The sequence below is a fragment of the Nansenia antarctica genome, assembly GCF_963989245.1.
Source record: "Nansenia antarctica genome assembly, chromosome: 11".
Lineage (NCBI taxonomy): Eukaryota > Metazoa > Chordata > Actinopteri > Argentiniformes > Microstomatidae > Nansenia > Nansenia antarctica.
In genome coordinates, this window is record NC_137681.1 from 3474619 (window position 1) to 3499618 (window position 25000).

The 25000-nt window shown below is 43.5% G+C and overlaps 1 protein-coding gene across 1 annotated transcript in view; it reads right to left on the bottom strand.

Moving 5' to 3' along the window:
* Positions 1-15964: 15964 nt before the first annotated feature.
* The window catches only part of ebf3a (EBF transcription factor 3a), a gene marked incomplete at both ends in the record, with an annotated part of 86027 nt that continues 76991 nt past the window's right edge, over positions 15965-25000 (bottom strand). Inside the window, 5 exons of the mRNA XM_080541887.1 lie at positions 15965-15996; positions 19153-19350; positions 20199-20396; positions 22346-22511; positions 23295-23360. Of these exons, the coding sequence (XP_080398013.1) occupies positions 15965-15996; positions 19153-19350; positions 20199-20396; positions 22346-22511; positions 23295-23360 (660 nt within the window). The remainder of the gene's footprint in view (positions 15997-19152; positions 19351-20198; positions 20397-22345; positions 22512-23294; positions 23361-25000) is intronic.

Consider the following 25000-nt stretch of genomic DNA (forward strand, 5'->3'; position numbering starts at 1 on the left):
TGTATGTGCTCTTATATTAGCATTTCCAACACGACGGATTTGTATTTCATATCATACTGGGATGTATTTGTCAGAAACAAATCCATAAAACTCCACGGCTAGGTCGTTGTATTAAAACACAGCTCCACCGGCGTCAGCGGCTGACGTGGTGGTGAGTTGATCTATAATATTAATTTTAGAAAACCTCCCCACTGAGCAAGTCAAATCACTGTTGACCACTCAAGCCATATAAATCTGTATTGAGTGAAGATATTAAGCAAGCTAAGCTCTAATAAAGTAATATAGCTAAGCCTTAATGCATGTTCCCAACAGTTGAGAAGCTGCCCTGGAGAGAATCTGTATTAGACAGTAAGTGTGTGTGTGTGTGTGCTTTTTGTTAGGCTTTTAATACACAGAGAGAGAGAATGGTTGCCAAGACAATCAGCTTGGTCACTGGTAGCTTCTTGCGCCACAGAACAGATGTATTTGATTTTCGGCATTAATTTGTTTGGTATATCATACTGTGTCGTACACTCGTAACACCTTGTAATTAAATGTTGTTTTCTCTGCGAGCCGAGCCAACACCACCTCACCCCGGAGCTAAGACTTCACATCGCGTATGAGCTCATGTTTTCTGACCCTTTTAAACCTCGCTGCTCGAATTGAAAACAAATCAAGTTATTTACATGTAATTAGTTTTTCTGTGTTTGTCTTGTTTTTGTTGTGGAGCTAATCACAACCATGCCATCGCCCACTGGGTATTAAAACACAGGGAAACAATCTCAGTGGGTTTATATAGTTTATTATGTTTATAGCGTGGCCCTCCGGAGATGCCAACTTTTGGCTTCTGAAATCTCCAGAGCCAACTGGGCCATAATCACTCCCTACCACAGGTGTAGAAATAGGTTGTTTTCACTTTGCAACAAAATGGCTTTTGTTTGTATGGCATTTTATGTATTTTCAGTTACAAGTTGTTCATTTCCAGAACACATCACTCAGTTCTGGAACACATGATGATGTGTCGCTAACATTGTCTCAGCTAAACCAAGCCTAACCAATATCTATCGTGACAACATGCACCCAGGCAACATCACCTACAGAATGATATAGATAGATAGTTTAGAATAGATAGTTTAGATAGATAGTTTATTAGCCACACGACCAAAGCCGGTGGAATTTGTTCTCGGTACAGCATATTGATCTCTGTAGCACACAAATGACAAAAACAAAGAATAAAGCCGAATAACGTAGCTAGTTATTTAGCATAGCAACATCAGTGGCTACCAACAGTTAACGTGTACCAAAAATAATCAAGAAAGAAAAGTAGGAGTATCATATCAAGTGGAGCATCATCCGCATCACCCCCGTAGGTTGACCTCAGTAAATCTCCAGAATGATGATCTCCCTTCAGGAAGGGGAGGGGGGGGGCGTATACGGCACACAGATCGTTGCCGAGGAGGGAGAGAGAGAGAGAGACACTGTAGCAGCCGAAGTGCTTAAAATGCTTAATTCAGCCCACCTCTGACCCCGCCGACCGTCACGTGACTATTGATTTTCAATACTCGGGGAGGATCCATACCTTGGACCCCGATGTTGTAATGCGGCAGATTGGAGAGGTTCCCTCCCTCCCTCTCACCTCCTGTCCCCCCCCTCCCCCCCGTCCCTCCCCCTGCCCTCCGTCCCCTCCCCCCCCCCGTCTGGCACGGACTAACTGGCCAGGCCTAGCGAGCGCACTGAGCTTCGCAGCTAACGAGAGGGACGTGCCAGCTCTCTAATGGAGCCGAGTAGTTGACAAACACACTAATCAGCGGGACTTTAGGAGACCACCCTCCTCTAACGCCATTGTCTCCGCCGCCGTCCTTCTCTGTTTGTGGGGGGGGGGGGGGGGGCTTTTCTTTTCTAAACGCGGAGGAGCCGGTTAAACAATTACCCCACGATAGGGTCGTTCAAGTGACCTCCGGGACTCTTAGGCTCCTGAATGTGAGAGAATCGACTTGGGGATTCGTTGAATGGAGTGGAGCCGGAGCCCCCCCCCCCCCTATTCAATAGCATTCATAATGCTAGCTGTGTTTTTCCACAAAACACCCAATCCGGGGAAATGTTTGTGTTTCCTCCTAGTATTCGAATTGTAGTGTGGGGGGGGGTTATCTGTATTTGCAACAGACTCAGAGAACGAACTCCTGTGTGTGTAATATCACTGCAGCTGAGGTAGGTAGGACGGTGTATATAATCAGCTGATGATATTGTGAATGAATTGATTACGGGGGCATGAGTCATTATGGTTGAGTCAAAAATGTGGCTGGCATGGCAACACACCGTGCCGAAGTGTGTGTGTGTGTGTGTGTGAGAGAGAGAGAAAGAGAGAGAGAGCACATGATGACATACCAGATATCCCTCAACTGGTGTCCAGTGACAGCAGCAGCGTTAAGTTCGGTATTAAATCTCCTCTCTTTTCTCAGGATTTAAATATCGACGTGACAACAGAGTGAAAGCCTTAACACCAACCGGCGGTGTATTAAAAAACAAACAACACAAAACACCAGTACAACAGGGTGGCTAATAGCACCATTACCCCCTTTCTCTCTCTCTCTCTCTCGCTCTCTCTCTCTCTCTCTCTCTCTCTCTGTATGTTTGGACATTGTGTGTTTGCACTAGACTTTTTTTTAATAGCAGATTGTATGAACAGACTGACAGTTAGCAGCTAGCTCAGCAGTGCTGGGCAAAAAACTGCCATCTTCCTGTGGATTTACAGCTGCTGCCTCTGCTACTTCAATTAGTTGTATAGCACACAGATGTTGCTTAAATGTTGCTGCTAATGATACTGCAATAAGCCTAAGATTCATTCCATATTCACAGGCACGTAAATTTCTCAAGTGGCACAATTAAAGCGGAAATATCGGGTGGGTGTGTGAAGGAACCTTGGCAGTGTATGAATCTTGGAAAAGCTGTCCACCTAATTCGCTATTGGTCAGGATTCTTAATTCAACTGTGACTACAGTTGGACTCCAAAACCTGAGGTGTGTCGTCATCGTCGTGCCAACGGAGGGAACATAAATGTTATGTATGTTTTTGGGTGACCACATACATAGCTTGGTTTGGTTTTCGCCCTCGTAATGTTTAAAGCTATTTCACAGAATGACGACGTACCACTTACCACAAGGGTTATATAGCGATGTAAGGAGTAGCTATGTTATGTTCTGTATAATATGGAAGAGGAATGTCCCTTGGCAGCGGTTTGCTATGTTGCCCCCCCTTTTAGACTGATACTACTGTGAGATACCATCCCTATTTGTGTGACACGTTACAACACAGAGTCAAGGGAACATGGGAACAGCGAACCAGACCGACTTCACTTCTTTAATGCACTCCTCCTTTGTCAAAAAGCTTTCTCGGAGCGGCGGAGATTGATTCGCAGTGAAGGTTCTGGGTGGCTTGTCGTGTGTTCCTACTTCCTTCCAGTCCTTTAGTGTGATGTCGGTGTTGTGATGTCGTGGGCCACTTCTCTTTCACTAAGGCTTTCCCTCAAACCCAGTCCGCTGACCCGGACACAACAGAGGTTACAGGTAGCTATCGCTTCTCCCAAGTTCCCTGTGGAGAGACAAAAAGTTGCCTTTTTTCCCCCGTCTCTCTCTCTCTGTTGTTCGTTTGCCATCAAACGGGACTCATAGTAGCCGGTCAGTCCGGACGCCATCTTGTAAAAGGAGAAAAGCTTGAATACGGAATGAGTGGAGAGAGAGGGACAGTGGACAAGGTCACCCTATGCCGCTGGATGGTGTCTGTGTTTAAACAAACACCAGATGAGAGAGAGGTGTCTGATGGCACCGTGAGAGGCACGGTCAGTACTCAAGTTGTAAAAGAACATCAACGGGGATAGTGGATTTTATCATATGGGGGATGATTTTAGCATCCCCATAGCGTCAGTGACTTAAGTGTCAGTGACTTGGTGGTAAAAATGTCATTGCATGTGTGCGTGCCCCCCCCCCCCCCCTCCCTCGCCCACAGTATTTTACTCAATATGCGCAAAACTAAATGTTGAAATAGCAGTAATACCACGTTCATTGATACAATGACATAAGGGATGGAAAGGGGGGATGGCAGTTTTAAAAGGGAGATGATTTTGACTGTTTTTATTTCAGGGGGGATGCCATCCCCCCTCATCCCCCCTCAACTCGAGTGCTGGGCACAGGACACCAGCGGAGGGAGGCTGGTGGAGGTGGAAATCGGAGGACGGGCTTCTTGTAATCCATGCGGTTGAATGTATGAGGAATATCCATGTACTCAGTGAGCCTGTCCTCTCAATCTCGGCCTCCATCCTCCACTGCAGTACAGTCACAGCAGTTAGGATATCTCTATTTAGTCGTCTTTTTTGAACAAAGCATAGAAATATTGACACCAACAGTGTCTTTAAATCATCATCAAGAGAGGCATGGTGAAACAAAAAAGAAAAGAACATTGTGACCGCTAATGGCCCCTGGTCCTAGCATAGATTTGTGCTTATGATGACAGATGAGTAGATGATTCACTTCCTTGTTTAGACAAATTGTTATTGTTGCAAATTGTAATTGTTGCAAGTCGCTTGGAAATGGAAAGGTTATCCTCTGTGTCTTCCTCGTATTATCTGTTAAGTGACCCCAAACCGTAGTGCTGTAGTTGTGGGTTATTTAGGGGTTAACCTCTGAAATGTCTCATTCATAATCAGTCCATTTATATTGCAATAGGGAGAATTCAAATCAATTCCTTTTTATTCTATTTTATTTAACCTTTATTTATTTAACCAGGTGAGACAACTAAGAACGGATTCTCATGTACAACGCCTCCTGTTCTCACAACCAAGAACCCTAATCGAAACTAAAACGTTGCCATACCTGTAGGACAGATCACAGTGGAAAGGCAGACATCTTGTCACTAGTCGTCATTTAGTCACAGCGTTAAAATCACAGCGTCTCTGTTACACGTTTTTTTGGGGGGGGGTTTCGACAGTTTTGAAGGTCTAAGTGTACTTGGTGGTAATCACGCGCCTGTGTTTGCTGTCTGGTTGACTTTCTTGTGTGTCTCCGACGCATCAAAAAAGCAGCAGGACAGAATGTCTTTAATGTTCCTAACATGCTTCCACATCATTCATCATACAACACGGGGAACAGTCGTACCAGCCTTGATGTCACCGCGTTTTCTACGGCATCAGCACAAACGTGCACTTGCCACATCATCACAAGAGCACACACTCTAAAGTACACCATCTGTCTCGCACTACAAAGTCACCCACGGATAGAGTACCGGTACGTCTTCAGACAGCTCTCCATGTGCCGCGGCCTAGTCTGCAGAGACGCGGCAGATTAAGGACGCCGTCGTGAAGTGTGGGACACGGCGCATAAATACGAGACCCGACATTTGAACAGGGCTGGTTCCAGGACGTGATGATGTCTGTCTGTTGGTTGGTTCAACAATGATGTAGTCGCTCTGTATAATTATCACACCTTCATTTACGGTAGTATCAACATTGTGTTGCATTAGGGTTTTGATAAACAAGTCAAATAAGGGACATTTGTCTCTATTCTACCTGTTTTGTGTTAATTATAAATGATCAAATGTTTAACTACCTTTAACTACCATAATGTTGGGCAAGGCAAGTTTATTTGTATAGCGCATTTCATACAACAGGGGCAATTCAAAGTGCTTTACTTACATTATTTAAAAATACAGCAAGAGGAGCATAGTAAGAAAATAAAAATTACAATGAATAAAAGTAAATAGAAAAAACATTTAATAAGACAATAGTTAATGGATAAAAGACATTCATAGAAGAAACATTAAGGTTTCTAGCTAGATGTGTAGGGTTTGGGCCTGTTTGATTTCTTCAGGGAGTTTGTTCCAGGAGCATGTGGCAGCATGACTGAAAGCTGCAGCGCCATGTTTTGTTTTCACCGTACCTATCACTATCACTGTTGTCTGGTACTTTGCAACTTTACAACTCTGCAAAGACAATGAAGTTGAATCTAACCTAATCTATAAATGCTTCACTCTGTTACTATCCCATTACATTGGAATGACATATTCATCCAATGTTGTTACTAGAGTAATTACAGTGTTTATCGTTTATAGACATGATCAAAACAGCAACTTAAGGTCGAGTATTACCGTTAATAACAGCAAAAAGGACCAGGGCCCGAGCACCACGAGGACCCGACGGAGGCGCAGACAGAACAGACTTGGGAGCAGCGTTTCTGGGTAAGCCAGTGCTCCATGGTCTCCAGTTCCCGTACAGTATTAAAGGTTAATCTCTCCATTGTGATTCATTGTCACTTTAGCATTTATATTCAGCTTAGTGCCTTCCTAAATCTCTCTGCCCCCTCTCTTTTTTTCAGGGGGGGGGGGGGTTCTTTTTAAGCTTCTCTTTTGCTATCTGCTCTGTGACTTACAGTATTATCTCTCACACACAATTGAGTGAATCAAGGAACTGAGACGTTAGATTGTAAACGTTCCTTAAATGTCCTCTCTCTCTACTCTCTCTCTCTCTCTTTCTCTCTCTCTCTGTCTCTCTCTCTCTGTCTCTCTCTGCCGCCACCCAGGACAGTGCATGTCTGAGGGCGAGCCGGGGAGTTATTCATTCAGAGAGCCGGGAGATTCCCTCTAAGCTTCTGTTCAGCCGTGTTCTCCAGATCCAGAGAGAGGTCGCCGGGTGCACAGCTCAGGTGTCACTGTTATCCACTCCAAGGCCTGTAAGCGCATCGGATCCTCTGACTAAAAAGGTGAAGCCATTACAATGTGTGCATGTTAAGTCTATTTGCATTGGAAAGGCAAAAGCTTTGAGTGAGTGTGTGAACCGGACATCTACCAGGAAGATGTCTCAACCTAGGACGATTATCCGAACAGTAGCAGTGGATTATTCTCGAACCTTCAACCCCCGAGCATGAGAACTGAAACCGTGTTTTCAATCGTTTTTTCTGACAATTTTCTTTCAGAAATGACCGTTTCTGTTACGGATTACCGCCCACAAAATAATCTGTGAATAGTTAAAATGTCTTAAAAGATTCAGGGAGAGTGACAGATACACGCTTGGATAATGTGTAACGTAAAATATGAATGTGAAACACTTAGGAAAGAACACTGACATGTTTGTGGTCTGGATGTTTTTAAAATGTGGGATATTATCTCAGTGCTTTTCTTGAACGTAAGAGTCTTATAACTACCGGTAGTCTGGTAGCAGCTTAGATAGCAGAACTAGAACTAAGAACTTGACATCAGTCTGTTTTGACATAATGGATAGACATGACTAAAATTGACTTCCGAAATCGTAATATTTACCTTTCTATGATTAGGATAACAGTTATTTAAATGCCAAATAATTTCTGACTGATGAATCAATAGCAGCTTGTCAGATATGATATACCTCCATGCCTCTAAGATCATGTTCTGGGTTTAAGTATAGTAATGTAGAAGTATCTCTCTCACAATGTGAGAAATGTGTGTCATATATCGGGTTGTCCTTTTTGCTGTCAAAACAGGTTTGGCAAGTAATCTATTGCAATAAATTACAAGCCTTGCTGATTGTCAGAACGATTGCGAAAATTGATTGGACTAATGAATCATATCATTCTACCAATTACCCCGTGTGGAAAGAGCAACAATACTCTATCGGAGGTCAATCACCTGTGTTAGGGGGATAAGCAGACCTCACACCTCTCCACCTCTTCTGGTGAATAATACAACAGGCCAGGGAGGCCGGCCATGGGTGTGTGTGTGTGTGTGTCCCTCCTGAAGCTACATAGATCAAACATTGCTTTTAATAAAAATATTTTGAATAAAATACACATGTATTGTATTTATATTCTTGGAATTCATTTTGATGAGGAGCTTTTGTGATTATCTCTCATTAAAATTAAAAAAATGTCCTAAGATTCCCTACGTGGCTTTCTTGGAGTTGAGTTTCCATTGGTCATCTAAGGTGACTGAAAACACTGTAGGCCGACACACCGATAAGAAATCCACGCAATTCTTACCACAACAACAAGTTTTCGAAGTCAAAACATGCAAATAGCATAGTAGTAGGAACGGGTAATACAAACTGATGAGGAACACTATCTCTATAGAGAGACCCTGACTGTAGACACAACTGTGAAGGGAGGGGAGGGGGGGTAGTCTGTGGGGGGGAGGGGGGGGGGGTCTGTGAACCTCCTGGCTCTGAGTCTCTGAGTGATTACGTGGTGTCCTGCTGTGCCCGTCCCACACGCACTCATGGAACAACTGGTGTATGGTTACGGCAGCTATCAAACACGGACAGTGGGGGAGTCAGGAGTCGGGGCATTAGACATACATAGAGATTGCCATGGGTACCGCCAGTTGGGACTGCAAAAACAAAGATTATGCCATGAAGCGGGAATGCGAGGGGAAGGGGATAACACTCCCGAGAGCGTAGGAGAGAAGGGCTCAGAGCTGCGCAGGCCACAGACACACAGCCACACAGCCACGGAGTCACACAGTCACACAGCCATGTGCCACGCTAGTCTCTTCAGAAGAGAGAGCAGACAAAAGGCTAGTTGGCAAAAGATTGGCCCGACACAAAGTCGGGGGGGGGGGGGTGAGGTTGGGCCCAGTCAGTCAGACATTTCACGACTTCGACGCATCCATTTTTAGTACCGTAGTAACAACTCTGCGTTACACTTTAATGTTTTTCCTGAAATATGACCCACACTACTATGATGTCAACCCGCCAGCGTGTTCTGGGCTGATATTGATAGAGAGGGAACATCAAAGTAGTAGACGACTTTTTATGAAACTCCAGAGCAATCATCGACCTCTCATTAGAATCCGTAAAAAAAAAGAAATGACGTGGTTCTCTTCCCCACCGAGGGAATAATACACAACGTTAGTCGATGTAAAACGCACAGCGCATTGACAGAGTTTCCACAGAGTGAGTATAGTCTACATCCACTTCAATGGGAATGGTATATGTTGGGCTTATAGAATACACAATGCTCTAACTATGTGAAATTATAGACACAGAGACTATTTTGCTACTTTATTTTGAATAATACACCGTTCATCTGTATCGTGTCACTTCAGGCCACTTGCAACGTGAGGGTTATCTTCACAAAGAGATTAACATCTATTTTCTGTGGGGGGATAGTAGATACTTGTATCTATGCAACAAAAGGCAGCCCTGTCAATGAATACCTTCCTCAGGGAGCCTGCATAGTTGTGATTTACTGCCTGTTTGTCTGATATTGAGAGGAAGAGTCTTGTGATATATAAGGATACACAATGCGGTGTTCTCACAACACGGCTCGCTACCACATTCGGAGGAGAAAGAACACAAAGTTGAAGTCAATATTGTCTTGCTTTTACTTGCGAGGTGGGGGAATCGGCCAGCACTGCAGAAATAATTGTCCTAATAGTAACAACAACAAGATATCCCTCTTCCCTCCTCCCAACCCCGGCTTGGCTGTGATCCACGCGACCCCCGTGACCTTTGGTTTGATTTGAAAGTGCAGTCGCCACGTCGAATGAGCGCATCTATGACTCCTGCAGGCCCTGGGTTATGAGCTATTATTGACCCAGGATTTATAAATATTTAATGAGTACATTAAAAATGATGGTATAGGACAGCCATTAGGTCTCAATAATAAAGAGGCTTTCTGTGTGATTGAGTGTGGTGCACGACGGTAGGGGGGCCATTTGAGGAACCACCCTTTGATATCGGAGAGTGTTCTATCTCTCTCGGTTTTCTTATTTTCTTTATGGATATGGCGACGATCGGGACCGAGGTTAGAGTTTCTCTCAATCTGCTACAGTATTATTTACAGCACGGCTCGACATCTATCTACGTATCTATCTAGCTACTGTAGCCGTGTTCTGTTACGTCGCTAGCTATAGCTAGACACGCTTTCAAACAGCTATTAATGAGGCAATGACATTAACGTAAAACATGTCGGTTAAGAGTAGATATGTTTCAAGGAGATAGACAACAAGCCTACAGCAAGTGACAGAGTCAGACGGACATCCATTTGTAATCTAGTTCAGATGTAGTTTTTCTTCTTACCGATGGTCTACAAAATCATTATCTTTCGAAGATAATGGAGGGATTGTTTCAGGGAGTATAGGGACAGCTAGGCCCTCTCTTGATATATTTACGCATTGTGCTAACTGGATTGTGAGATAGATACACATTATGTGTCTGAATGCAGATGTGTGTGTGTGTGTGTGTGGGTGTGTGTGTGTGTGGGTGTGTGGGTGTGTGTGTGTGTGTGTGTGCGCGTGTGTGTGTGTGTGTGTGTGTGTGAGAGTGCGTGTGTGTGTGTGTGTGTGTGTCGGTGTCGGTGTGTGTGTGTGTGTGTGCGTGCGTGCGTGCGCGTGCACATTTGTGTGTGTGTGTGTGAGTCCGTGGTCATGAGTCTGTGTGTGAGTGTGTGTGGGCGTGTATGCGTGTGTGAGTGTGTGTGGGCGTGTATGCGTGTGTGTGTGTGTGTGTGTGCGCGTGCATTCACTTACGCGTGCACGTGGTTTGTGTGTATCGTTATCACGCCTGGGATCATCCAGGGGGTAAAGGAGAGAAAAAAAGCCACAAGGCCTCACATTGAAACGTTGTTCTGTGGCATATTGACACGGCGGCTATCAGCAACCCTCATTATCTGACAGGCCGTCTGTGATCCGGGCGGCCGGCCGGGGACAGAATAAGCTGCAAATCACTGATGCTGCTACTCTGCATTCTCTTAATTGTACAAAAATGGTGGCAAACAACGTTGTCTTGATGAGAAATTGACATTTTCTGACCTACCCATCCAGGGTGCGCTCTGAAAGGCAGATAAGGTTTGCGGTTGTTTTAAAAGAAGCGAAGCCTCTCCTCTCGTGGCTTTATATTGCTCTAGTTGACCCAGTTGATGAGTATAGATTTCACAAAGGGCCCTTTTTTTCCCGCGTTTGAACTATGAGAAGGTTCAAAACGATACCACCCCCTTATAGACAAAAGATAACCTTGGCCTTCGCATTGATTGTTTTCTGATTCGAAAACACTTTTTTAGAAAAAGCGGTCGTCTGTCTGCCTCTCAAAAGCGTTACAACGAATGGATCACAACTTAGTGGCAGATAATCTAATCTGTCTGTGCATATTCACTACGATAAAAATACTATATCGCTTATGAATGATGTGAAAGAGTGAAGCGTTCCTTAAATGGGTAGGCTGGGATTGGTACATCTATTTTGGGACTTTTGGGATTGAAGAATGTCCAGTAACTTTACCGCACCAGAACCCAACATATAAGCTTGTTTGACTCTCGTTTTTATGAACAATGTTATTGAAAACAAATGCTGTAGCATTTAAAACATAGTTATAAAACTATAATTTTCACCTCATGGATCTCCTAGCATTGATAGCTCCATCTCTGTGTTTCAAAGTGGTTCAATTTCTCCAGCCCATCCCTCTGCTGTTTACCAAGATGGCAGAGGGATCACTTTGTTTGTGTTTAAATCCAAGACTGCACCTTTAACAAAATGTTAATGTGTTTTCAGTAATGTTAATCTAACCGTGTGTTCGGCCATCTTTAGGGCCTGCTGCAGTTATGGTTGTGGTGCTGCAGACTGGTTGTGACTAGACCCACTTTACTCTACATCCTGACAGTCAAGTGTTGAACCTGCGATGAGGAAATGGAATTCTATAAAGTATAACTGTTCTGTGTTTGTACACAAATGTTCTACGGCAGCATCCATTAACCAGTCAGTCACCAATCATAACTAGTTATGTGTGCGAATTAAAGATATAGATTCTGGTTAATATTGTGATCATGTGGCCTGGGGTGGTCCAGTGGTCTAGCACCGTGGTCTACAGTGCACACACATGCCCATGTCGGCATGGGTTCGAATCCGGCCCCATGCCCTGCTGACATGCCCTCTCTCCTTACTGTCCTGTCTGTCTTCACTGTATCGGTCCAATAAAATGAAAAATATGAGTGGGACTGTCCTACTCAGAAAAAAATATTTATACTTTGTGATCATAGTGTGTTGTGTTCAAGGGCATTCATTGGGAGCAGATGAAATGTATTGAAGCATAATTCATAACAACAGAACAGAACTGATTTGTGGGAATGCTATTAAAACGGATGCTCTGAAACGGATGTACAGTCCTGTAACCGATAACAACCGTAGCAGAGATAGTACAGTCTCATCCAGGATGGTGCTTGTTCTTCAGGGATCATTGGGCTGACCGCCGAGGCTGGCCCCCAGGAGGATGGGATTCCTTTAAGGAATTCACAGAAGTGGAAGATGAAAGCCACATGTCACCATTTCCCCCCCCCCCAAAAAAAAAGCACCCAGCCTGAAGAGGGTGACCTGCTGCTGCTAGAAGGGCCAACGCCAGTTAAAATGACCCAGGATGATAACCAGAGTCCTCCTTCTGCATTCTGGAGACTGAATGTTTGAATCTCAATGCCCTCTCTAGGTGTAGACGGACCCTTGAAGATATTTTTTAAAAATGGAGCCCTATTTGTACCTTCTTTTCTACCACTGGATATCAGTGTGCATGTTAAAAACGATTCGAAATGGTGTTTGGGTTAGATTTGACATTAGAGTTAACCTGACAGGGCCGATCTGGGGTTGGTATCAGTTGTTGGGCTTTTAGATTGATCGTATATAGCCATATAAATGCTGTGTTATCCTGTCAGAACCCAAAATAAAAGGTTGTTCTCCATTATGTGTAATTGTAAACATGTTTATTAAACTATCATGTTGACCTCATGGATGGTCAGTCCTTGTATCCTCTGTCTATGAATTGGTTATAGATTGGTTACATTTCACCCAAAAAAGTGGTGGGGTGACGCATTGTTGTTGCTGTTGAATCCCAGATTCCCCTTAAAGGTACATTGGAGACGTATTTATGACTTGTTCAGTCTCCTGACTCATTATCGACCCTCAGGATGAGTCAGAATGGATGGGTTCGGGTTCAGGAAAAAAGAGATTTGGGGTACTAGTGAAACTTTGGTAAGTAAATAAGTGTTCGGTGTTTGAATGACTGGGAGAATAATGCCTAAGGTTTAAGCATCTAAGACGCCATCATCAACCAGTAGACTACATAGAGATCTTATGTGACCACAGACGGATGCTACAGTATTATTCTGAATGGTTTATATATTGAAAGTTATTCATCCATGCATAATAGTGTATGTAACGCTCCCTTGGTATTCACTGCACACAAAGCAACAAGGAGAGAATATTTCACAGACAAGAAATACTTTAATTAAATATTGTGTAAAATGAACATCTTTATACAGTTATATGTAAAAATGTGGACATAGAACAAAAAAAAAATGTACACATAAAACAAAATAATAGTTTTCCCTAACAGAAATGTCGACCATTTAGTGAGATCCTTAGACTGAAGGCAACAAAGCAAAATGAGTGCATGGTCTAATTAGTCGAAAAAACACAAAAACCAAATTTCTAGAAATGATGAAATTCACAAATGTTCTTCATGTAACCTTGCGTCTCTCTCTCACTTCCAAGGTGACTTCTCAGGCTTCCCCACTTAGCCAGGCTTTGTTGAGCGATCACAAAGCAAATCCATTGCACATTCATCATGTATTTCTCTCTACAGCTGCCCTGCTTTCCCCTAGAAAAGAAAAACTTGTGTGCAGTTGATGCCAAGAGGGAACATCCCTTTTTGGTTTCAAACGGGAAAAAAAAATACGAAAAAAAAAAACTGCTGCATTTCTACTTAACGTTACAATATGAGATTTACAAAGTGTTAAGTGCAAAAGAAAAAAAGATGAAAATAAAAAACCTTCATAGAAACATTTGTGTCTCGTTGGTTGGGTTTTGGCACAACCAAGAAAATCAATAAGTGTCGGGGAAAAGAAGAAGATGGTCTGTTGAATTCAGCTACGGTATGGTGCTACAATATCTTATGGAATTATTACAAAATGCCATTTACAATATAGAGCATTTTTATCCTGGCTTTTTATACCATTTATGATACAAAATATGTTCACACTGAATTGGGGGGAAGTAAAAGCCAAATACTAACAGAAAATGACAAAAATAGTCAAAAGATGGAGGGGGGTCACAATACTTATTTTTTTATTTTTAGTAAAAAAAAATGTTTGTGCTTTTTACACCATTGATCATCTTCATGGAGTAATGATTGGCATTGTGGTGTAAATATGTCGTTAAACCAACAGAAGGGTTCTCTTCAGAGGTCTAAGGTGTCCAAAGAGCTAAGTCCTCTGACAGGTTTGAATAAACATCAATGATTAACGTACAGTATAGTTCCAGTCCAGATCAGACAGGGGTTTTGATGCGTATTATCCTCTCTGTAAACACAGTTCAGCTAAGTGATATGGGTAGGCAGGTAAAAATGACTTTTTACATTCTACAAAACAGAAATGTACAACAACAAACTGAGTCATCTCCCCGGGGCTGCTGACATGCACATTTTTCTACCATTATTATTACAGCCATGTGTCACAAACAAGTTATCGGACTATACAACAAACAGTTTTATTCCAAAAAGTATTTTTGTTTTACATAACTTAGAAATTAATACAAAAATAAACAATGAATTTGACTGTTTTCTCAAAATAACAAAACTAATAAAAAAAATGGATGGAATTATTTTTTTGACAAACTTAACTTTGGAAATACAAATGAAATGTATGGACATTAACATCTATCGATACAAGAAAGCAAATGTAGGCAATGGTTCTTGGCTTCAACCTCTCTGTGCTGCATCCCAATATCTGGCCATGACAAACGATACGTACAAAATCAAATTAAATGATTGAAAGCAATTTACAAAAATTTCAAAGATAAATACAATATTTATAATTGATATGTTACAAAAAATTCCCTTAGTGACCGCAAGTGTTTATGTGAAAGTGTTGCAATGTAGAAGACTATTTTACTCCTTTTACCGTTTTTAGAAGAAGGAATAAAACTCTGTACTAAATATTTAAGTGGATCTGGAAAAATTCAAGACAAGTGTATAAATATTTAGCTACAACTTTGGCAAAATCACAAAAGTCTACAATTGTATAACCACATACAAAACACATTAGGGAATAAGGAGATAGAAGTAAAAGGACAACTTTCTGGTACAAGAAACATAGACTTCACAGTAGCCTAAGAATGCAGTATTATACAGTGCTAGCAAAAAAGTTGAAAAACATTGCAGTTCACACTTGCTTAACGGGAAGCACTAGCAGTGGAAGTATTTTCTTTTTACCAACAGACAGTAGCTTTCATCTCTGTTAGTGTGCTTGTTGAAGGCAAGAGAAGAATTTTTGCAATATCAAAGTTACAATTTTCTAACTACAATAAGTTACAAAGTTCATTTTTTAGATGAAGTAAGCGTGATAACATCTCCTTTTTGCCAGACCCTCCCCTCCGCCAAGGTTGTGTTCTTATGTACTTCATGTTGATGTCTGTTTGTTTTTAAAATCATATATTTCATATTATCTCCAGTTTTTAATGGCTCACTGTCTTGGCCCCCTTTTTCTTACCACAAAAAAAAAAGAAAAGAAAGAAAAACAGAAAAATGAATTCACATTATAGAGATGCACAATTATTGTGCATCATGTAAAGAGAAACATAGTCTGAGGCGTTTTTAATCAGTGTTTTCTTCAAATGGCGCATCAACAATGTTTCTCCCGATACATAGCAAGGAACTAGACATAGCCAAGATCAAACCAGAAACATTTATACAAAATAGGCATTTTTCTTCCTTTTTTCTTCAAGACTGAGAAATGTGAAAATATGACAAGAAGAAATTCAGTCAATAAAATTAAAATTGTTCATGACAAAGTTGCTTGCATGTCAATTCATATTTGTTTGAATAAAATCTTTGAAACAAAGTCTTTTTTTCTCTCTGAATAACAGAATAAGTTGTTGATTTTATTCATGATTGATGACACAGATTCAACCAGAATCTTCTAAATGTACTAAACATGTCCCCTGCAGACCATATTGTGACGCTTGGTGCTTGGGAAGAAGAAGGAAGTGCAATCTACATAGGAGGGACGACCAGTCCTGACATCCCTGCAAGAGAAGAGAAAACAACACAGGTCAACATTACAGCCCAACTACCCACTGTACACAGCTTCAACATTACACTGCAACTACCACACTGTACACAGCTTCAACATTACACTGCAACTACCCACTGTACACAGCTTCAACATTACACTGCAACTACCACACTGTACACAGCTTCAACATTACACTGCAACTACCCACTGTACACAGCTTCAACATTACACTGCAACTACCACACTGTACACAGCTTCAACATTACACTGCAACTACCCACTGTACACAGCTTCAACATTACACTGCAACTACCCACTGTACACAGCTTCAACATTACACTGCAACTACCCACTGTACACAGCTTCAACATTACAGCCCAACTACCCACAGTACACAGCTTCAACATTACACTGCAACTACCCACTGTACACAGCTTCAACATTACAGCCCAACTACCCACAGTACACAGCTTCAACATTACACTGCAACTACCCACTGTACACAGCTTCAACATTACAGCCCAACTACCCACTGTACACAGCTTCAACATTACACTGCAACTACCCACTGTACACAGCTTCAACATTACACTGCAACTACCCACTGTACACAGCTTCAACATTACACTGCAACTACCACACAACAGTACACAGCTTCAACATTACACTGCAACTACCACACAACAGTACACAGCTTCAACATTACAGCCCAACGACCAACTGTACACAGCTTCACTTAATTCACAGGAAACATTATGCCTCCCCTGTAGTTCATGAAAAGAAGATGGCTGCCGTGGGATGGGTTTGTGGGTGTGGGTGTGGGTGTGGGTGGAGCATTGTGAAATAGTGTGCGTGTGTGTGGGGGGGGTGGGTGGGTGGGTTGGACGGGGGTTGGACGGGGCTGAGTGAAATGTGCTTTTCTAACAGGACATAGGAGAGAAAGACTACTCTGTTTTTTTTTTTAAAGAGGAGCTCTTTCTGACATTTTCAGGAGAAAGCAGCATCCTGCTTCCCACATGTGTGATATTTCTTTGAGCGTTTTGTTAATGGCAAACAGTGGCCCAGACTCCCTGGGGGTTGGCCAGGCTGACAGCTGGGAAACAACATGGTCACTTCTGCTAACGTCAGATACGGAGGACGGCATTGCCACGTCAGATACAGACAGCGGCGCCCCAGCCAGCCACGGCACAGACACTTCTTCTCTGCTTCCCAAATTGAAATCCTCTCTTATGGGCTCTCTTCTCTCTCTTCCCCTCAACTTCATACCCAGCATTTCCCCCCACCGTAGTAGAAAGTTATTTTAGATTGATTTGAGATGAAAAAACGATTATTTTCGATAAGTTATCATGATTGTAGCCTATGCATCTAGAAGTATAGATGATTTTGAGATTAAAACATCATATTTTCTAAGTTATCATGATCGTATGGATCTAGAATATTGATGATTTTGAGATTAAAACCTCACATTTTCAAATGTATCACGATCGTATGAATCTAGAAATATCTATGATTTTGAGATTAAAACATCATATTTTGTAAGTTATCCTGATTGTATGGATGCATCTAGAAGTATCTGTGAAATCTGTGAAACCTGATTTCCGAGTGTCTGAGTGGATGAAGAGGTTGCAGAGATGAGCTGCCATCAGGCCAAGATTGATGTACTTCCTCATTCCACTCACTTTAACAATTAGGCCTCCAATTTCTCTACCGCTTTCAACTTATTTGTGGTGTCATGGTTCGAATGTTTTTAAGTTTGCGCGAGGACTTGATGACATGGCATTCCTCATTAATTTCTGCAAACCACATATTAATAAGTGTACGCATGTAGCAGCATGAACTTTAATTTCCCACTTCATTAGCTCCAACATTATTAATCTTGGATGCACACACTATGGCTAAAACATGTTTTCAAAGCAAACAAGTCAGCCTTGACATAGAGGGAAAAACTCCCAAGCCAAAATAAGGCTTTAATTTGGTGAGTGATGCTGATTTGCAACTTACGACCCTTTCTGGAGAGAACGCTCTCTCTCATTAGGAGATATTATCTTTAGAAGTAGATGTGCCCTCACAAGGCCTTTGCTAGATGCCTCATGTGTTAGAGTGCACACTCACCCAAAAAAAAAACACATTGAATAAAAATCTTTATGCTTTTGGCCTTTTCACTTCGCTCTGTTTTAGTAGCTACAGCGAGAGAGAGAGAAACCATGAATATTTAACCGAGTACAATACCCCTCCTAAATCAGTGGGAACTTTGACGTGTGTGTTTCCAGGGGCTGATCTCTAGTCCTAGCCACATTAAAATACCATCCTGGAGAGAAGCTTGTCAGAGCTACACGCAGTCTATTCACCAAGGACTTGAATGAGCTCACGAGGGGTCAGGGGAAGGGGGTGGGAGGGTTGGGGGAGGTGTGTGTGTGTGTGTGTGTGTGAGAGGAGGGGGGGCGGGGGGGGTTTGGGTTGTGAATATTAATGCATATGATGTTCAATTCCGATTAAATGTAAAAGAGGGGGATCCGAGGGGTTGCGGTGAATAATGCATAAGCAGGACCGCGCTATGCCACTCTTAAGTGATTTGTTTGTTTATGATTATAATGCTCGCCACTATTACAATGCTTTATAATATGATCACATTGATTTTTATGTCTTTATTTATATTCTCATATCGGTAGCCAGTTAAATTGTACTGGGTGGTGCCAATGCAGACGGTGTGGGTGGGGGGGGGGGGGGGGGGGAGGGTGGGCGTGGGGGGGGGGGTGGGGATACCCCCAAGAGACACTTAACTTCCCTTAATCATTAATGGTTAGATAAATAAATAAATAAATAAATAAATAAATCAAACTCACACATGCACATGCATACATGCATAATGTATCCATCAATCCATCCGTCCGTCCGTCTACGCAATCACCCATCCATCCACAAATATATAATTGATGTCTGCCACTCGTAACAGTTTAAGAAAGAAATGGGGTAGTAGTAAAGTAAGTAGTGCCTTCTTTTGAGGGGTGGGTGGAGAGTGGGTGGTGGTGAGGTGATGCGGCCGAACAGAACAACTGAGAGGAGGTCTGAGAACTTAAGAACAGGTGGGTCACAGGTCTTATGGTGGGTGTGGGGGGGGGGCACCGTACACCGTAAAAGGAGGGAGGAGGAGGAGGGCGGGGCTCACCTTGAAGTCCATTGCCATTTGCACTGGTGCAAGAAGGAGGAGGAGACGCCTGTGGCCTTACAACAGGGGCAAAGGCGCTCTTTTGTTTCACTGCAGAGATGACATTGGCAGGTGAGAATGAGAAAATGCCGTGGTTACTGCTACAGTTGGAAGAGAGGCTGACCGAAGAGGCGGCCATGGTGGGACTCGACGGCACTACTGCAATGAGAGCAAAAAAGTCACCACTCAGAGAGGAGTTTCACGGAGAAAAATGTAAAAAATAATGTTTGTTTAGTTGTTCGGTTGATTGATTGATTTCGGGCCTTGCCTCTTTTTTTTCAAAACATAAAATGTTGTTGTGTGGAAAGTAACAGAAAGTATAAGTGTATAGGAGGGAGAAATTAAAAAAAAAATGTGATTGTGAGGTGATTTTGAGGATGGGTGGGTGGGTGGGACGTAAGATGTCAGGAAAAGGAATTTGTCATTAAAGAAAAAATAAATGAGGAAGTAAATAAAAAAGATGGAAGTTGGAGTTGGTGGATTATGAAATGTTCTGCCTCAGCCACTCTGGATAATAGGTTACGCAATAGACTCTTGACTGGGGGAAATCAGTCGAGACGGGTTTTTTGGGGGGTGGGGTCTATAATTTGGGGGTTTTGGGGGGGTGGGGGGGTGGGTGGGGGTTGGGGGGGATTTCCTGCACCAATGTCCAATGTCCAATGTTTTCCAATGTGTGATTGTTGTGTCCTGTGTGTTTTGTAATTACTAATCTGGGTCGGATTGTTAAACGTGTCCTGGGTGTCCCACCTCCAGAGTCATCCCTCCTTTTATCCAGTAGCACACATTCCAAAAAAAAAAAAAACGTTCAAAATCAAAAAAAAACAACAGAGGGAAAAGGAGGGGTGTCATAATCATAAAAACCAAAAAAGAAAGAGAGAAGAAACAAAGCCACTTGGAGGAGGAGGGAGGGAGGGAGAGGGAGAGGGAGGGAGAGAGAGAGGGAGGGAGGGAGGGAGAAGTTGGGTAAAGGAGAGGAGTAAAGAACCAAAAAAAGGTGTTGTTTTTACCTTGATACTTACTGCCGTAAGGAGAGTTGGCGGAGGAGCCGTTGAGGAAGCCGGGTGAGCTGGGCACCCCGAGGTTGGACATGGAGTTGCCGTAGCCGTTCATGCTTTGGCTGACGGTGTTGTAGTTGGACTGCTGGGGGGTGCTGCTGGGCACGTACCCGCGGGGGGACACGCTGCTGGTGTTACGGCTGTAGCCCACTGTGGATGGAAAGGGTCAAGGGTCAGGGACAGGTTCATGGAATAGTACACCACACACCTAGGGTCAAGTTTGTTTAGTGTCAGGGGACAACCCAATAGTTATCACAGGGCTGAATGTCAGTGGTGCTCCAGGCGGGGTTCGAACTCATGCCCTACTGGTTATTGGGCTAAGTCACTATGCCCTACACCACCACTACCCTCTAAGAAACACAAGGGTTAGGTTTAGGTTAGGGTACAATAAGCGCCCCACGCCTCAGGTTAGTTTTCGGGGTCAGGGTCAGGGATACGGTCAGGGTTAGGGTCAGGGATGAGGTTAGGGTGAGGGTGAGGGTGAGGGATAGGGTTGGGGATAGGGTCAGGGTGAGGGTCAGGGTCAGGGTTAGGGATAGGGTCAGGGATAGGGTCAGGGTCAGGGTTAAGGATAGGGTCAGGGTCAGGGATAGGGTTAGGGTTAGGGATAGGGTCAGGGTTAGGGATAGGGTCAGGGTCAGGGTTAGGGTTAGGGTCAGGGTCAGGGTTAGGGATAGGGTTAGGGATAGGGTTAGGGGGAGGCAGGTAGGTACTGTACATTGTGGTACGGAGCGATTGATCAACATTGAGAGGAGCCCTTCTGAAGACACTGTGGTATTCTGCCATCCCCTGTGTGTCTGCTGTCTAATTCTAACGAGATAACGATAGCCAATTAATATCCCTTATGGGTGTGTGTGTTATGTCCAGTAACACTGCTGTTCTATATCGGTGTGTGTCACACTGGTATTTTATACCAACAATATTTCATCGACCTGTCGTTACCTCTACATGGTATCGCTCGGTCAGTTAATACATCCTAGCTAACAGAGTCTGTATCTATCTCAGCACTACCTATGTATAAGGCAGTGAAGTCAGGTAGGCGTGTGCAGTGTAGTATGTGAGTGAACGTGGTTATGTTATTCTGTGTTATACTGTATAGGCTAGAGAGCCATGACATAATATCCAACATAAGCTATTAGTGTGTGGAGTGTGGGAATATGTGCATGTGCTGCCTCGTGTTCATGAGAGAGAGAGAGAGAGAGAGAGAGAGAGAGAGAGAGAGAGAGAGAGAGAGAGAGAGAGAGAGAGAGAGAGAAGAAGAAGAAGACCCTCTATCCACTCTGCCCCTGACCTTAGCAGTTGGCAACAGAGAGCAGATGTAAAACTATTATCAGCGGTGTTGCTATGTGAATAGTGGATAGGAGCGGTCCTTCTCCCTGCCAGGCAGACGAGAGAGGAGAGCAGAGGCAGTGTCAGGCGAGAGCCCCCGGGGACAGTAATTAGAGAGACAGCCATGGAAGATAGAGCTGCAAGCCCGGGCGTAAAAAAAAAAAGCAAAAAAAAAAAGCCAAGGACCGGACCCAGGTAATATCGAAAGGTAAGAGGAGGAGAGAAGATGAGTTGTTGTAGTTTGACAGCAGCTCATCATCTCTCATGGCTAGGTAGGTATTACACTCTGGTCATTAGCCTGAGAAGGGTAGGTATACACCCCTGGTCGTTAGCACTAGAACAGCCGTGCGTTTTTATTTTACCTACTAAAAGAGCCGCCTCTTAAATGTCTTAAAACCTACTGAAATGACCCCCTCTTTAGAAAGGGAATCTACTATTTACACACAACGACCACTAGTTGGCCGCTTGTAAATTAGCCTACTTCCTACACAGAAAAACTGCAAAATAGCTTTATACTAGCTTATCCTGATGTGATTTTAAAAAAAAAATAAGGATACTGGGTGGTAGAACGCACATATCTAGGAAAAGTCATGAAAGGAGGGTCGTGAAATGTGATCGAGTGCAAAGATATAACATTTTATAACATTTCTTTACTCACAGGGGGTCAAATGACCCCTCAACCTGGCTGTTCTAGTGTTAACCCTGAGAAGGCTAGGTATACACCCTGGTCGTTAGCATGTGAAGGCTAGGTATACACCCCTGGTCATTACCCTGAGATGTCTCTGATACGTTGACTGCTAGCTGGCTGCCGAACGAGTTGACCCCCATCATTCCTCCGTGCGACGCCGTGTTTCCCAGAGAGGGGATCTGGTTGTGGTTGCGCGGTACGCTGTAGAGCGCCTCTGCAATGTCAGCCGCCCTCTTCAGAATGATCTCCTAGAAAACAAGAGAAGGGGGGTGGGGGTGAAAAGAGGGGGTGGGGAGGAGGGGGTTAGAGGTGTGTGACCGATACAGAGTACAGAGTACACAGCCCCCACTAGTTTCAATCCACAGAGGTTTGCCTCTGACATGGTAGTATTAGCGAAAAGCTTCTTTGCATCTAATGTTACGGCATCCGTTGTTGTCTTAGCTAGCGCCGCCTTGTTAGCGGAGGAGACAGAGACGAGTATTGATATGGAAGGCGCTTGTGTGTGTTGGGGTGTAAATGAGGCATCTGTCGAAAAGGGGCACAAGGTTGTTGGTTTGCGCTGGAAAACGTTGGAGAGAAAACAAAAGTAGTAGAGGGGCCAATTTAGCAGAATGCATTAGCTACACGCAAGGCCTGATAAAAAAGCTGTGCTCGGTAGATTTATTTGTGAATTTGCATTAGTTCCAGAAACCTTTCTGGACCTGGTTCAAGGTTGTTCTTTCATTTGAATAGGTCTCTCTGTGTGTGTTTTGACTGATTAACTCCTCTCTCTCTCAGATGCGGGGCAGTAGCCAGGGATAAATGGGAGAGTGGGGGGGGGGGGGAAACAGAAACGAAAAAAAGAAGGAAAAAAAAAAGAGCAATGACATCGTTGCTACAGTACAATGGCCTGGAGGTAGCTTTGAAATGTAGAAAGTGGAGGGTTGCGAGAGGGGAGAGAAAGAGATGCTGATTTAATTACTGCAAATGTACACAAAAGAGGAGAGTCATTTGCATGGGATTGTGGGTAGTGAGGGGTGGCTGCGCTTTACCTGGTTGTTGTGTGGCATTCCATACAGAGCCTCGACAAGGTCAGCAGCTCTCTTCAACAGCACCTCCTGAAACAGAGAAGAGGAGAGGAGCCGGTTAGACACACTGAACATGGGACACACTGAGCCGTTCACACACACACTCACACACTCACTCACACACACACACACACACACACACACACACACACACACACAACCAATTCAAAGGGAGGATCACGTCAATACACACGGTGCCAAATCCAAGTTTCGGGCAGCCTAGTTTCTATTGATGTATGCACACCCCACTACCACCTCAGATAACGTTCTTAAAATTGTTTAAAAGAAAGAAGAAGAAAATAATAATAATAATAATGGTTATAATCTAGCACATTTTATTAGGCTCAGTTACACATCAGAGAACGCCAGGCCATTAAGTGGTTCCAATATTCTCCAACCTTAATGCTAAATGAGTAAAATAAGTACTTGAGTTTTTTTAATGCTGCTGTGGCCTTATGGGTATTTAACAAACAAACAGCTCCGGCTTCTCTCCCCCGATATGAAAGGCGCAGGCTCTGCATTTGGCTGCTAATTCCTAGCACTTTAGTGGCGTAGAACAATGAGCAATTTTCCATATCTTAATTAAACTGGCAGAGTCCTTACAGACAACATCTCACCCCTAATTCATGCCCCAAATTTGCAGGAGAGTTCAATGCGCATTCCTCTTTATTCCGAACAATAAAGTGAATTAGCGCGGGTTAATCTACTTCTTTCATAATGACATTAGGAAAAAAAAAATCAATTAACCTCTTTCACTGCACTGGTTGTAAAGGACTTCATAACGACTTCCACCAGCCCAGCCAGCGTTGGTGGAGGAGGGAGTGCTCGAGCCCAGGGACATGATGCCCAGAAATCTGTCTTATCCATGTCTGCATGCCTCCCCTCCACTTTGGTGACAACATGGATTAACTTGCTACTTAACTCCCCCTCAAAGAAGCAGAATAGGGCCTGCCAACAACATCGCGTGTGTGTGTGTTGCCGCTTCAAGACCATCTCGGTTTTTGGGGGGTTTGTGGGCCTGGTTTTTTTTCCCTCCAAAATGGAACCGTCGAACTCTGTTCTATGGACGTGTTATAAAGAACGGTAGGAGATGGGCTTCATTTCAACTGGCTGTCTCCAGCCATGTCCTCTTACACGTGTCAATTAGACAAGGTGTTGTTGTTTTTTTGAGGGGGGTTAGGTTAGGATGCAAAGACTTCTTCAGACCAGACAGCCAGGTTCTAGTTCTCTTTCCCTGGGCAGGTACCCATTGATATACATTAAGAATGTCTTTCTGTTTGGGCTAGCAACAAAGGTATATCAGATCACAGCAAATAAACATGTCATTGCGGACTTGTAAATGTGGTGCCGGCGCCGGTGTTTCAAAAAGAACAATACGCCTGGCGGAGGACGCCCCCTGATCACGCCACGGTCAAGTCTTTCATTCTCCCAAACTGTGTAAAACCATCGCAGATCCTTTATTTATCAAGATTAATGGCAGGAAGGCTAGTGGCTCTTCTCGTGAGCGGCATACATCGGGGGCGAATCGGCGTCTAATCCGGAAAAGTTGCCGGATGGATGGCTCTTAAAATGGGGCATTTACCTCAGGAAAGTGGGTGTCTATGCTTGATGTCGCACGCATCTAGTTTGCATACAAATAAAGAATTACACTTGTCACGAGGCAGGTACAA